The sequence below is a fragment of the Nerophis ophidion genome, linkage group LG20 (genome assembly GCF_033978795.1).
Source record: "Nerophis ophidion isolate RoL-2023_Sa linkage group LG20, RoL_Noph_v1.0, whole genome shotgun sequence".
NCBI classification, from domain to species: Eukaryota; Metazoa; Chordata; class Actinopteri; order Syngnathiformes; family Syngnathidae; genus Nerophis; species Nerophis ophidion.
The window spans coordinates 22,507,524-22,524,223 of NC_084630.1; the positions used below are offsets into that span (position 1 = coordinate 22,507,524).

Sequence of the window (16,700 nt, forward strand, 5' to 3'; positions counted from 1 at the left end):
CCAAAGGGAATAAGCGGTAGAAATGGATGGATGGATGGATAGACACTTACATCATGTGTTGTCTTTTTTATAACACTTACACTGTATAAGACTTTTAAAGTCATTTTGATAGTAGGCTAATATAGCTAATATAGACACTTACATAATGTGTTGTCTTTATTATAAAACTCATATAAGACTTTTAAAGTCATTTTGATAGTAGGCTAATATAGCTAATATATACACATCATGTGTTACCTTCATTATAACATTTATAGAAGACTTTTAAACTATTTTCGATGGTAGGCTAATATATCTAATATAGACACTTACTTAATGTGTTGCCTTCATTATAACACTTATAGAAGACTTTGAAAGTCATTTCTATAGTAGTCCAAAATAGCTAATATAGACACTTGGGTCATGTGTTGCCTTCATTATAACACGTATATAAGACTTTTAAACTATTTTTGATAGTAGGCTAATATATCTAATATAGACATTTACTTAACGTGTTGCCTTCATTATAAGACGGATATAAGACTTTTAAAGTAATTTTGACAGTGGGCTAATATAGACACTTACATCATGTGTTGTCTTCATTATGACACTTACATAAGACTTAATCTAATTTTGATTGTAGGCTAATATAGCTAATATAGACACTTACATCATGTGTTGTCTTCATTATAACACTTACATAAGACTTTTAAACTATTTTTGAAAGTAGGCCAATATAACTAAAATAGACACTTAATGTGTTGCCTTCATTATAACACTTATTTAAGACTTTTAAACTTTTTTTGATAGTAGGCTAATGTATCTAATATAGACAATGTGTTGCCTTCATTAAAAGACATATGTAAGACTTTTAAAGTCATTTTGATAGTAGGCTAATATAGCTAATATAGACACTTACATCATGTGTTGTCTTCATTACAACACTTATATAAGACTTTGAAAGTCATTTTGATAGTAGGCTAATATAGCTAATATAGACACTTAGGTCATGTGTTGTCTTCATTATAACACTTATATAAGACTTTTAAACTATTTTTGATAGTAGGCAAATAAAACTAAAACAGAGACTTACTTAATGTGTTGTCTTCATTATAACACTTATATAAGACTTTTAAAGTAATTTTGATAGTAGGCTAATACAACTAATATAGACACGTACTTAATGTGTTGAATTCATTATAACACTTATACAAAGCTTTTATTTTTTGGCGGCTACAGACAGATTTAGTTTTTGTATTTTTGGTCCAATATGGCTCTTTCAACATTTTGGCTTGCCGAGCCCTGCTCTAACTCACGTTTAAAAAGCACTTTTACAAAAACAAAAACAAAAAACTAAGAATAAAAGCGGAATGAAAGAGAAAAAAGGTGTCATGCAATTAGGAAAGCTGCCATGCAGGCAGTTTTTACTTTAAAAGGGTCGTTGCTGAAAACATGATTGATTGAAATCAATGTTGGTTTGAACTATTGAGCTGTTCAAGGCTCCAATGACTTCACATCAAATATCACACTTTGAAATATGTTTTGGGAAAAATTGCATATTTTTGTTTGTTGGCCATAAACAAAACAACATTTCTTTGGACAAAAAAGGCATAGAAATAGGAAAACATGATATCCAAAAATGTATAATCAACAGATAGATCTGAAGTTGAAGAGATGTAAGTGTTGAAAGTAAAAATATAATATATTCATAGAAGACTAATTGGAACACTTATAATTGGGACTGTCATTATCGTTGTTTTTTTTTGTTGTTGTTTTTTTATACAAACTGTCATAGCTCAAAAAATGATAATGAACCAAAAGCAATGTTATTATGAGTTATTTGCCTATTTAAGGATCCACAAATATAGCATATCTTAGGTTTTTACTATAAAAAAAAGGCTTTCCTTTGACAAAAAGGACATAAAGCATGACAAACATAAACTTTCTGTAAATAGATGAATGTGAAGTTGTTATGAATATGGAGTAGCGTTGTCAATGTTTCAGCACCACACGATTTGATTGGATTCAATTCTTGGGGGTAACGTTTTGATCCAGAATCAATGTTTTAATGACATTGGCTGCCAGATTTCTGATTAAAATAGACAAACAGCTCTGATACATTTTTATATTAACTAAAAGAAAAACTGGTTGTTTGATTAAATTCTACCTAAATATTTAATCAAGTCAGTTACAAATAAGGCAACGAGGAAAATATCCAACGCTTCTCTTTTCTAAAGTGAATGTGTACAGTGGATATAGATCATCTACATCTACTATATGATTTCAATCAATCAATGTTTATTTATATAACCCCAAATCCCCACAACGACATCCTCGGTAGGGCCCACATGAGGGCAAGGAAAAACTAACCCCAGTGGGACGTCGACAATGATGATTATGAGAAACCTTGGAGAGGACCGCTTATGCGCATATTTATACGTGGATGAGTGTGTGTGTGTGTGTGTGTGTGTGTGTGTGTGTGTGTGTGTGTGTGTGTGGATTATTTAATAAAAGGAATCCAAATTTATCTTAAAAAAAAATTATATATATATATATATATATATATATATATATATATATATATATATATATATATACACACACACAGTGGGGCAAAAAACTATTTAGTCAGCCAGCGATTGTGCAAGTTTTCCTACTTAAAAGGATGACAGAGGTCTGTAATTTTCATCATAGGTACACTTCAACTATGAGAAACAGAATGTGAAAAAAAAAATGCAGGAATTCACATTGTGGGAATTTTAAATAATTTATTTGTAAATTGTTGTGGAAAATAAGTATTCGGTCACTTCAAACAAGGAAGATCTCTGGCTCTCACAGACCTGTAACTTCTTCTTTAAGAAGCTCTTCTGTCCTCCACTCGTTACCTGTATTAATGGCACTTGTTTCAACTCCTTATCTGTATAAAAGACACCTGTCCACAGCCTCAAACAGTCAGACTCCAAACTCCACTATGGCCAAGACCAAAGAGCTGTCGAAGGACACCAGACTGGGAAGAGTGAATCTACAATAGGCAAGCAAACTTGGTGTGAAAAAATCAACTGTGGGAGCAATTATCAGAAAATGGAAGACATACAAGACCACTGATAATCTCCCTCGATCTGGGGCTCCACGCAAGATCTCATCTCGTGGGGTCAAAATGATCATGAAAACGGTGAGCAAAAATCCCAGAACCACACGGGGGACCCGGTGAATGACCTGCAGAGAGCTGGGACCAAAGTAACAAAGGTTACCATCAGTAACACACTACACCGACAGGGAATCAAATCCTGCAGTGCCAGACGTGTCCCCCTGCTTAAGCCAGTGCATGTCCAGGCCCGTCTGAAGTTTGCCAGAGAGCACATGGGAGAATGTCATGTGGTCAGATGAAACCAAAATAGAACTTTTGGGTATGAACTCAACTTGTCGTGTTTGGAGGAAGAAGAATACTGAGTTGCATCCCAAGAACACCAAGCCTACTGTGAAGCATGGGGGTGTAAACATCATACTTTGGGGCTTTTTTCCTGCTAAGGGGACAGGACGATTGATCCGTGTTAAGGAAAGAATGAATGGGGCCATGTATCGTGAGATTTTGAGCCAAAACCTCCTTCCATCAGTGAGAGCTTTGAAAGGTTAACCAAACACTTATTTTCCACCATAATTTACAAATAAATTCTTTAAAATTCTTGGATTTTTTTTTCACATTCTGTCTCTCACAGTAGAAGTGTACCTATGATGAAAATTACAGACCTCTGTCATCATTTTAAGTGGGAGAACTTGCACAAGGTGAGTGATCAGACAAAGAGCAGCTCAAAGACTTCTATGGAATTACAACAAAATGAACCCAGATTTCCCTCGCCCGGACGTGGGTCACCGGGCCCCCGCTCTGGAGCCAGGCCCGGAGTTGGGGCACGATGGCGAGCGCCTGGTGGTCGGGCCTGTCCCCATGGGGCCCGGCCGGGCACAGCCCGAAGAGGCAACGTGGGTCATCCCTCCAATGGGCTCACCACTCATAGGAGGGGCCATAGAGGTCGGGTGCAATGTGAGCTGGGCGGAAGCCGAAGGCAGGGCACTTGGCGGTCTGATCCTCGGCTACAGAAGCTAGCTCTTGGGACGTGGAACGTCACCTCACTGGGGGGGAAGGAGCCTGAGCTAGTGCGCGAGGTAGAGAAGTTCCGGCTGGATATAGTCGGACTCACCTCGACGCACAGCAAGGGCTCTGGAACCACTTCTCTCGAGAGGGACTGGACCCTCTTCCACTCTGGCGTTGCTGGCAGTGAGAGGCGACGGGCTGGGGTGGCAATTCTCGTTTGCCCCCCGGCTCAAAGCCTGCACGTTTGAGTTCCACCCAGTGGACGAGAGGGTAGCTTCCCTTCGCCTTCGGGTGGGGGGTCGGGTCCTGACTGTTGTTTGTGCTTACGCACCAAACAGCAGTTCAGAATACCCACCCTTTTTGGGTACACTCGAGGGAGTACTGGAAAGTGCTCCTCCGGGTGATTCCCTTGTCCTACTGGGTGACTTCAACGCTCATGTTGGCAACGACAGTGAAACCTGGAGAGGCGTGATTGGGAGGAATGGTCGCCCGGATCTAAACCCGAGTGGTGTTTTGTTATTGGACTTTTGTGCTCGTCACGGATTGTCCATAACAAAAACCATGTTCAAACATAAGGGTGTCCATATGGGCACTTGGCACCAGGACACCCTAGGCCGCAGTTCCATGATCGACTTTGTAGTTGTGTCATCGGATTTGCGGCCTTATGTTTTGGACACTCGGGTGAAGAGAGGGGCGGAGCTTTCTACCGATCACCACCTGGTGGTGAGTTGGCTGCGATGGTGGGGGAGGATGCCGGACAGACCTGGCAGGCCCAAGCGCATTGTGAGGGTCTGCTGGGAACGTCTGGCAGAGTCTCCTGTCAGAGAGAGTTTCAATTCACACCTCCGGGAGAACTTTGAACATGTCACGAGGGAGGTGCGGGACATTGAGTCCGAGTGGACCATGTTCCGAACCTCTATTGTCGAGGCGGCTGATTGGAGCTGTGGCCGCAAGGTTGTTGGTGCCTGTCGTGGCGGTAATCCCAGAACCCGTTGGTGGACACCAGCAGTGAGGGATGCCGTCAAGCTGAAGAAGGAGTCCTATCGGGTTCTTTTGGCTCATAGGACTCCGGAGGCAGTGGACGGGTACCGACGGGCCAAGCGGTGTGCAGCTTTAGCGGTCGCGGAGGCAAAAACTCGGACATGGGAAGAGTTCGGGGAAGCCATGGAAAACGACTTCCGGACGGCTTCGAAGCGATTCTGGACCACCATACGCCGCCTCAGGAAGGGGAAGCAGTGCACTATCAACACCGTGTATGGTGCGGATGGTGTTCTGCTGACTTCGACTGCGGATGTTGTGGATCGGTGGAGGGAATACTTCGAAGACCTCCTCAATCCCACCAACACGTCTTTCTTTGAGGAAGCGGTGCCTGGGGAATCTGTAGTGGACTCTCCTATTTCTGGGGCTGAGGTCGCTGAGGTAGTTAAAAAGCTCCTCGGCGGCAAGGCCCCGGGGGTGGATGAGATCCGCCCGGAGTTCCTTAAGGCTCTGGATGCAGTGGGGCTGTCTTGGTTGACAAGACTCTGCAGCATCGCGTGGACATCGGGGGCGGTACCTCTGGATTGGCAGACCGGGGTGGTGGTCCCTCTCTTTAAGAAGGGGGACCGGAGGGTGTGTTCCAACTATCGTGGGATCACACTCCTCAGCCTTCCCGGTAAGGTTTATTCAGGTGTACTGGAGAGGAGGCTTCATCGGATAGTCGAACCTCGGATTCAGGAGGAACAGTGTGGTTTTCGTCCTGGTCGTGGAACTGTGGACCAGCTCTATACTCTCGGCAGGGTTCTTGAGGGTGCATGGGAGTTTGCCCAACCAGTCTATATGTGCTTTGTGGACTTGGAGAAGGCATTCGACCGTGTCCCTCGGGAAGTCCTGTGGGGAGTGCTCAGAGAGTATGGGGTATCGGACTGTCTTATTGTGGCAGTCCGCTCCCTGTATGATCAGTGTCAGAGCTTGGTGCGCATTGCTGGCAGTAAGTCGGACACGTTTCCAGTGAGGGTTGGACTCCGCCAAGGCTGTCCTTTGTCACCGATTCTGTTCATAACTTTTATGGACAGAATTTCTAGGCGCAGCCAAGGCATTGAGGGGTTCCGGTTTGGTGGCCACAGGATTAGGTATCTGCTTTTTGCAGATGATGTAGTCCTGATGGCTTCATCTGGCCGGGATCTTCAGCTCTCACTGGATCGGTTCGCAGCCGAGTGTGAAGCGACCGGAATGAGAATCAGCACCTCCAAGTCCGAGTCCATGGTTCTTGCCCGGAAAAGGGTGGGGTGCCATCTCCGGGTTGGGGAGGAGACCCTGCCCCACGTGGAGGAGTTAAGGTACCTAGGAGTCTTGTTCACGAGTGGGGGAAGAGTGGATCGTGAGATCGACAGGCGGATCGGTGCGGCGTCTTCAGTAATGCGGACGTTGTATCGAGCCGTTGTGGTGAAGAAGGAGCTAAGCCGGAAGGCAAAGCTGTCAATATACCGGTCGATCTACGTTCCCATCCTCACCTATGGTCATGAGCTTTGGGTCATGACCGAAAGGATAAGATCACGGGTACAAGCGGCCGAAATGAGTTTCCTCCGCCGGGTGGCGGGGCTCTCCCTTGGAGATAGGGTGAGAAGCTCTGCCATCCGGGAGGAGCTGAACGTAAAGCCGCTGCTCCTCCACATCGAGAGGAGCCAGATGAGATAGTTCGGGCATCTGGTCAGGATGCCACTCGAACGCCTCCCTAGGGATGTGTTTAGGGCACGTCCAGCTGGTAGAAGGCCACGGGGAAGACCCAGGACACGTTGGGAAGACTATGTCTCCCGGCTGGCCTGGGAACGCCTCGGGATCCCCCGGGAGGAGCTAGACGAAGTGGCTGGAGATAGGGAAGTCTGAGCTTCCCTGCTTAGGCTGCTGCCCCCGCGACCCGACCTCGGATAAGCGGAAGATGATGGATGGATGGAACTTGCACAATCACTGGATGACTAAATATTTTTTTGCCCTACTGTATATATATATATATATATATATATATATATATATATATATATATATATATATACATATATATATATATATATATATATATATATATATATATATACATATATACAAACAATGATTTTAGATATTTTTTAATCAATAACAATTGTTACAAAAAAAATTATCGCAATTTATTCACAAATGGATTTTACATCCCTAATATTTAAGCATTGAAAGTAAAGAAAAACTCATAATATTATATGAAGTGTTTTAAACAATTTAATGACTGAGACCCTTCTGGGTCTCCGGGACCTTTAATTAATAAAAAATATTGCATCGGTTTTGAAAAGGAATAATATCCAAACATGTTTTAATTTTGAATGGTCTAACATGTGATGCATCCAAACAATAGCTGGTATGTTTACATTTTCAGTAGTGTCATGAATAGAAAAGAACGAACATCACATCTTGGCCAATAATCGGTGTGCAATCACTTCATCCATCATGATTTCTCAAACTGTGGTCAAGAAATTCCGCTAAAACCTCAATTCCATTCTGGGAACAGCAGAGCCTTTTTAAGAACTGTAAATGGGTGAGTCCTAAACGGGCATGAAATATTCAACATATTACACAAAAGTGTCTTCACAGAATGTAAAAAGTGTCTTGCCAGAAGGCACTCGCTGCGCTTATTCACCATTTTGCTGAAGGAGTCGCCATGACAACCGCATCATGCATCCCTATTTGTAAGCACATCGCCTCGCACTAAAAGTGACTCACAGAGATGCTTTGATTACGCATTTCAAAGGCAAAACTGTAGGCCCTGCCTTCTTCTTCTCTGCAGAAGTTAACGCGGGTTCAAGGAAATAAAAAGGGACAGCATTTATCATTTCCCGTTTATCTGATCAGTGTCAGGGTGAATAAATGCCTTTTTCCCTCTCCCTCTCTCGCTCGCCCGTCTGAGAGGCCAGATTGGCATCTGGAGCAGCAATGAGGTTGGCTGAAGAAATGGACTTCTCCTTTCTGCAAGTGTCAGCTGAGGGGAAGGAAACCTGTTTACTGTTTACCAACGTCTTTACTATTTACCATTGTGTTTACTATTTACAAACGTGTTTACTATTTACCAAAGTGTCGGCTGTTTACCAACTTATTTACTATTTACCAACGTGTTTAATATTTACCGAAATATTGGCTGTTTACCAACGTGTTTCCTATTTACCAAAGTGTTGGCTGTTTACGAACGTCTTTACTATTTACCAAAGTGTTGGATGTTTACCAACGTCTTTACTATTTACCATCGTGTTTACTATTTACCAACGTCTTTACTATTTACCAAAGTGTTGGCTGTTTACCAACTTATTTACTATTTACCAATGTGTTTACTACTTATTAAAGTGTTGGCTGTTTACCAACGTGTTTACTATTTACCGAAATATTGGCTGTTTACCAATGTGTTTCCTATTTACCAAAGTGTTGGCTGTTTACCAACGTGTTTACTATTTACCAGAGTGTTGGCTGTTTACCAACCTGTTTACTATTTACCAGAGTGTTGGCTGTTTACCAACGTGTTCACTATTTACCAGAGTGTTGGCTGTTTACCAACATGTTTACTATTTACCAACATGTTTACTATTTACCAAAGTGTTGACTGTTTACCAACATGTTTACTATTTACCAACATGTTTACTGTTTACCAACATATTTACAATTTACCAACATATTTACTATTTACCAAAGTGTTGACTGTTTACCAACATGTTTACAATTTACCAACATGTTTACTATTTACCAAAGTGTTGGCTGTTTACCAAAGTGTTTACTATTTACCAACATGTTTACTGTTTAGCAACATGTTTACAATTTACCAACATGTTTACTATTTACCAAAGTGTTGACTGTTTACCAACATGTTTACTATTTACCAACATGTTTACCAACGTGTTTACTATTTACCAACATGTTTACTGTTTACCAATGTGTTTACTATTTATCAAAGTGTTTACTATTTATCGAAGTGTTGACTGTTTACCAAAGTGTTTACTATTTACCAACGTGTTTACTATTTACTGAAGTGTTGGCTGTTTACCAACGGGTTTACTAAATGGTAAATGGGTTGTACTTGTATAGCGTTTTTGTACCCCTTTTTAACGAGCCCAACGCGCTTTGACAGTATTTCCACATTCACCCATTCACACACACATTCACACACTGATGGCGGGAGCTGCCATGCAAGGCGCTCACCAGGAACCATCTGGAGTAAGGGTGAAGTGTCTTGCCCAAGGACACAACGGACGTGACTAGGATGGTGGGGATTGAACCAAAAACCCTCAGATTGCTGGCACACTATACTATACTATTTACCAAAGAGTTGGCTGTTTACCAAAGTGTTTACTGTTTACCAACGTGTTTACTATTTACCAAAGTGTTGGCTGTTTACCAACAGGTTTACTATTTACCAAAGGGTTGACTGTTTACCAAAGTGTTTACTATTTACCAACAGGTTTACTGTTTACCAACATATTTACAGTTTACCAACGTGTTTACTATTTACCAAAGTGTTGACTGTTTACCAACGTGTTTACTATTTACCAAAGTGTTTACTGTTTACCAACGTGTTGACTGTTTACCATTGTGTTTACTATTTACCAATGTTTTTACTGTTTACCAACACGTTGACTGTTTACCAACATGTTTATTGTTTACCAAAGTGTTCACTGTTTACCAACATGTTCACTATTTACCAAAGTGTTGACTGTTTACCAACGTGTTGGCTGTTTACCAACGTGTTTGCTATTTACCAAAGTGTTAACTGTTTACCAAAGTTTTTACTGTTTACCAGAGCGTTTACTGTTTACCAGTGTTTACTATTTACCAAAGTTTAGATTTTTTGCCAATGTGTTTATTGTTTACCAACATGTTTACTGTTTACCAAAGTCTTTACTATTTACCAACGTGTTTACTGTTTACCAACTTGTTTACTATTTACCAACGTGTTTACTGTTTACCAACGTGTTGACTGTTTACCAACATGTTTACTATTTACCTAAGTGTTTTCTGTTTGCCAACATGTTTATTGTTTACCAAAGTGTTGACTGTTTACCAAAGTGTTGACTGTTTACCAACATGTTTACTATTTACCTAAGTGTTTTCTGTTTGCCAACATGTTTATTGTTTACCAAAGTGTTGACTGTTTACCAAAGTGTTGACTGTTTACTAAAGTGTTGACTGTTGACCAAAGTGTTGACTGTTTACCAAAGTGTTGACTGTTTACTAAAGTGTTGACTGTTGACCAAAGTGTTGACTGTTTACCAAAGCACAGTGCTTAAACGCATCCCGGGTGTCGCCAGTGCTTAAGGCGGCAACTCTTGCTAGCACTGTGTTTATGTACCAAGCACACTGCAATTAGAGTAGATGTACTTACCTGCCGATGTCCATGCAGTCATCGAAACGGGATGTCAAGGAGAAGAAAGAGAAAGACAAAAGAGCTAGTTAGTTATCAGGAATGTGATTTGAACTCAATGAAACAGACTGAAAATGAGCCAAGGTCTGAGGGCCAAAGGGCCAGAAGCTCCTGTTTTCTTAGCAATTGAACATGCAAATATTAGCCAAAAAAATAAACACCATTAAAGATGCTTTAGTGTCTAAAGATTTGTAAAATAATCAACAGAGTTTGCATCTAAATGAATCACTGTCTGTTTCAGTCACTATGTCCACAGGAACCACATGGGTTAGCCTACTCTATACAGTCTTTACAACCTGACTAATGTTCACTTCACAGCCACAGATGCTTCATCTTCTTATTGACATTATTGACACATTACTTTGCCTGTTTCAGTTACTATGTTATTTAGTCACTACATTAATTACAACTTGTGATCACATCCACAGGAACCACATGGGTTAGCCTACTCTATATAGTCTTTACAACCTGACTAGTTTTCACTTCACTGCCCACTGATGCTTCATCTAGTTATTGACCTTATTGACACATTATTCTGTCTGTTTGAGTCACTATGTTATTTAGTCACTACAATAATGATGTTGACAGCCACAGGAACCACATGGGTAAGCCTACTCTATACAGTCTTTAAAACCTAGAATAGAGTTTTATTGTCATTATTGCAGTGAACATGTTCAAAGTACAACAAAATTGGAGCAGATACCCTAATGTGCATATACAATATGGTAATATAAATAGTAAAAAAAAAATAGAAATTAGAGATGTATCTACATATATATGTATATAAATCCCCACACATGCATACATATGAATATATATACACACATACATATAACATTATTGCACATTATAGTCCGAAAAAATTAAAAAGATGACACATGAGGACATGATGGACATATTGTGCTCACTCAGTGCCTGTTTAATGCTACTATGGCTCTTGGGTAAAAGCTGTTTTTTAGTCAATTTGTGCCAGCTTTTAGCACCCTGCCCGAGGGTAGCAGTCCTAGGTGGCAGTACCCGGGGTGGAATGGGTCTTTTAGGATGCTCTGTGCTTTCCTGAGACAGCGGGAGCTGTACAGGTCAGCCAGGGAGGGGAGGGGCATCCGATGATCTTCCGAGCGGTCTTTAAGACCCTCTGGAGCGCCGTTCTCTCTGCGGCCGTGCAGCTGCTGAACCACACGCAGATGCAGTAGGTCAGGATGCTCTCAATGGAGCACCGGTAGAAGGACACCAGCAGTCCCTGTGAGAGGTGGTTGTTCCTGTGTATTCTCAGGAAGTGCAGTCTCTGGTGGGCCTTCTTGATGGTAGCCGTGGTGTTGGTGCTCCAGGATAGGTCGTCGGCCAAGTGGACTCCCAGGAAGCGGAAGTCCACACAGTCACCGCTGATGATCAGGGGCAGGATGTCTGTTTTATTCCTCCTGAAGTCTATGACCAGCTCCTTGGTCTTGGAGGTGTTCAGGGCCAGGTTGTTGACTGTGCATAAATCCGACAGCTTCTCCACCTCGTCCCGATATGCAGCCTCGTCTCCCTCTGAGATGAGCCTCACTACGGTGGTGTCATCCGCAAATTTGATGATGGAGTTGGCAGGTGTGCAGTCGTATGTGTAGATGGAGTAGAGAAGGGGGCTCAGCACGCAGCCTTGTGGAGAGCCGGTGCTGAGGTACAGGCTCCATGACGAGGCGACCCAACTGCACCCTCTGGGGGCGGTTGGATAAGAAGTCCTTAATCCACATGCAGATGGAGTTCGATAGACCCAGGTCTGACAGTTTGGACACCAGTCTATCATGCCGAGCTGTAATCCACAACAAACAGTAGCCTTACACTCCCCCCCGTCTCCAGGTGACCCAGGGAGGAGTGTAGCGCTGTGGCGATGGCGTCCTCTGTGGATCTGTTGGCTCTGTAGGCAAACTGGTGTGGTTCGAGCTCGGAAAGGAGGACTGAGGTAATGTGGGTACGTACCAGCTTCTCGAAGCACTTCATGGCCATAGGTGTAAGTGCCACTGGACGGTAGTCATTCAGGGAGATGACAGAGTTCTTCTTCGGCACTGGGATTATTGTGGAGGTCTTCAGGCATGATGGGATGACTGCCTGAGAGAGGGACTGGGTGAAGCTTTTAGTAAATAGTCCGGCCAGCTGGTCTGCACAGTCTCTCAGTACCTGCCCCGGAACCCCATCTGGGCAATCAGCGTGCGTCTCACCTCATGCTCCTCCAGTATAAGGGTGCAGCTACTGTGGGTGTTAGGTGGGGGTGTCCTGACAGCTGCAGGTGTTTTTCTCTCGAATCGGGCAAAAAAATCTGTTTAACTCCCCCGCTCGAGAGGTGTCGCCGTCAGCTGAAGGGTTACTGGGTCTGAAGTTGGTCATGTGTTTTATTCCTTTTCATACCTCCTTGGTGTTGTTGCTCTGCAGGTGGTCTTACATTTTCCTCCTGTTTTTGCCTCTCTGATTCCCCTCTCTTCAGATTGGCTCTGGCAGCACTGTAGAGTGCCTGGTCCTGCGCTTCGAAGGCACTGTCTCTCTCTTTGAGTAAGCCCTGGACTGTTTTTGTCATCCAGGGCTTCCTGTTGGGGTAGACCCGGATGTGCTTGTCCACTGTGACAGTGTCTATGCAGTGTTTGATGTACCCCAGGACCGCTTCTGTGTACTGCTCCAAGTCTGACTTTTCAAAAACTGACCAGTCTGTTGTATCAAAGCAGTCCTGCAGCTGTTCCATGGCTCCCTCCGGCCATGTTTTGACCGTTTTGGTTGTGATAGGAGCACTTCTCCTTCTTGGTATGTAAACTGGTAATAGGAGCAGGAACATGTGGTCAGACTTGCCTAATTGGGGAAGTTGTTTGGCTTTATATCCATTTTTTATGTTGGAATACACTCTGTCCAGTGTGTTAGCTCCCCTCGTAGCACACTTCACATACTGGTGAAGTTTGGGGAGCACTTTTTTCAGGTCGACATGATTCAAGTCCCCCGCTATGATGTGGATGCCGTCGGGATATTTCTTCTGTTGTGCACTGATTGTATCGTGCAGCAGAGCTAGCGCCGTGCTTGCGTTAGCATCGGGAGCTATATACATGTTTGTGATCAGGACAGTAGAGTGTTCCCTGGCTAGATGGAAGGGTCGGCATTTAACTGTAATATATTCCAGATCTTGGGAACAGCGGCTGTTTACTACCTTTGAATCCGAAGTCCAGTTGTTGTTTAGGTAGGTTAGCAATCCACCCCCACGCCGCTTGCCGGTAGACTACGTTTCGGCCCTGTCTGTGTGACCGGTTAGCTCCATGCTAGCGTCTGGGATTGAGGACGTCAGCCAAGTTTCCGTAAACAATAGGGCGCAGCTGTCCATCACAGTGTTTTGTGCTACACAGAGCCTCACCTCGTCCATCTTGTCCACTTCACCATGAGGAGCGAGCCATCTCGCATTAGCCAGGAATAGACTAGGTCTGTTTGGGTTCATTTTTAGTCTGGCTAGCACGCCGCCCCTTCGGCCACCGCATCTTCGCCTCCGTCTTGCCGGGCACGGTAACCATGGAGCTCCAGGGCTACGTGCTAGCTTCTTCAGGATGTTGTGTCAGCTTGTAAAATCCACCGAAACAGCCTACTCAGACCGCAATCCAAGCTCCAACAAATCGTTTCGACTGTACATAACCGTGGCCCAGAAAGTGGCTGACTGGGCTAGTAAGAAACTATATAAAAACAATAAAAACAATGCACCTAAGAGGAGAGCCTGGGGCGTTGCGTTAATGCGTGCCGCCATCTTGGATTTCCTGACTAGTGTTCACTTCACAGCCACAGATGGTTCATCTACTTATTGACATTATTGGCATATTTGTCTGTTTCAGTCACTTTGTTGTTCAGTCACTACAGTAATTAAAACGTGTGTTGACATCCACAGGAACCACATGGGTTAGCCTACTCTATACAGTATTTACAGCCTTAGTAGTGTTCACTTCACAGATGGTTCATCTAGTTATTGACATTATTGGCATATTTGTCTGTTTCAGTCACTTTGTTGTTTAGTCACTACAGTAATTACAATGTGTGTTGACATCCACAGGAACCACATGGGTTAGCCTACTCTATACAGTATTTACAACCTTACTAGTGTTCACTTCACAGATGGTTCATCTAGTTATTGACATTATTTACACATTACTTGGCTTCATTCACACATTATTTTGGCATTGTTGCTCTGATGGCTCTGACATGAGCCTTCCTGGGAAATATCTTTGCAGCTTGCATTTTCCTTTTTGTGTCAGCTTTAGTGGATTCTGCCTTGGATTTTATAGCCAATTTCTGTCTCTCTGGCTCCCTCTAATCCTCTAACTGCTCAAAATGCAAAAATCATGAACAAACAATGTTTATTTTATTAGCTAACTTGCCTCATCAGAATAGACATTTTTCAGCCATATTTATTTTTTTTCTGTTGACATCCATAATACAAATATATACTGCACATATACATAAAAACACAAGCAAATACACTAAAAAGCTGTGGTATTGTTTGTGCTATGGCGCTATCTTTTCGACAAGTTTCCTCACTGCAAGCGCTGCAGTGCCATTCCATTTAGTGCAATCAACCGCAAGTAAAGGTGTACTGTCCATAACATTTCCACTTGTATGGATTCTTAATTCATCACACCAAGCAACGTTTGTAAAAAAACAATTCGATATATATATATTTATATATATATATATATATATATATATATATATATATATATATATATATATATATATATATGTATATATATATATATATATATATATATATATATATTTATACAAACCCCGTTTTCATATGAGTTGGGAAATTGTGTTAGATGTAAATATAAACGGAATACAATGATTTGCAAATCCTTTTCAACCCATATTCAGTTGAATATGCTACAAAGACAACATATTTGATGTTCAAACTCATAAACTTAATTTTTCTTTGCAAATAATAATTAATTTAAAATTTCATGGCTGCAACACTTGCCAAAGTAGTTTGGAAAGGGCATGTTCACCACTGTGTTACATCACCTTTTCTTTTAACAACATTCAATAAACGTTTGGGAACTGAAGAAACTAATTGTTGAAGCTTTGAAAATGGAATTCTTTCCCATTCTTTTTTTATGTAGACCTTCAGTCCTTCAACAGTCCGGGGTCTCCGCTGTCGTATTTTACGCTTCATAATGCGCCACACATTTTCCATGGGAGACAGGTCTGGACTGCAGGCGGGCCAGAAAAGTACCCAGACTCTTTTTTTACAAAGCCACACTGTTGTAACACTTGTCTTGCTCGATAAAGTTGCTTGGATGACAACATATGTTGCTCCAAAACCTGTATGTACCTTTCAGCATTAATGGTGCCTTCACAGATGTGTAAGTTACCCATGCCTTGGGCACTAATACACCCCCATACCATCCCAAATGCTGGCTTTTGAACTTTGCGCCTAGAACAATCCGAATGTTTTTTTCCTCTTATTTCTAGAAGACACCACGTCCTCTGTTTCCAAATATAATCTGAAATGTGGACTCGTCAGACCACAGAACACCTTTCCACTTTGCATCAGGATATCTTAGATGATCTCGGGCTCAGGCAAGCCGGCGGCGTTTCAGGGTGTTGTTGATAAATGGGTTTGGCTTTGCATAGTAGAGTTTTAACTTACACTTACAGATGTAGCGACCAACTGTAGTTACTGACAGTGGTTTTATGAAGTGTTCCTGAGCCCATGTGGTGATATCCTTTACACACCGATGTCGTTTTTTTATGCAGTACCGCCTGAGGGTGCAAAAGTCTGTAATATCATCGCTTACGTGCAGTGATTTCTCCAGATTCTCAGAACTTTTTGATGATTTTACGGACCGTAGATGGTAAAATACCTAAATTCCTTGCAATAGCTCGTTGAGAAATGTTCTAAAACTGTTCGATAATTTGCTTACAAAGGGGTGACCCTCGCCCCATCCTTGTTAGTGAATTACTTAACATTTCATGGAAGCTCCTTTTATACCCAATCATGGCACCCACCTGTTCCCAGTTAGCCTGCACAACTGTGGGATGTTCCAAATAAGTGTTTGATGAGCATTCCTCAACTTTATCAGTATTTATTGCCACCTTTCCCAACTTCTTTGTCACATGTTGCTGGCATCAAATTTGTAAAGTTAATGATTACTTGAAAAAAAAGTTTGAACATCAAATATGTTGCCTTTGTAGCATATTCAACTGAATATGGGTTGAAAATGATTT

The 16,700-nt window shown here is 42.3% G+C and overlaps 1 protein-coding gene across 3 annotated transcripts in view; it reads right to left on the reverse strand.

Moving 5' to 3' along the window:
- ctnna2 (catenin (cadherin-associated protein), alpha 2) overlaps positions 1–16,700 on the reverse strand; it is an 820,127-nt gene that overhangs the window by 442,039 nt on the left and 361,388 nt on the right. The window contains exon 8 of one of the 3 annotated variants that reach the window (XM_061880698.1): positions 7,890–8,054. The exons of the other annotated variants lie outside the window; for them this stretch is intronic. Coding sequence (XP_061736682.1) covers positions 7,905–8,054 — 150 coding nt within the window. The 3' untranslated portion in view covers positions 7,890–7,904. Of the gene's footprint in view, positions 1–7,889; positions 8,055–16,700 lie in introns of those variants that run through there. 3 annotated transcript variants of the gene reach the window in all.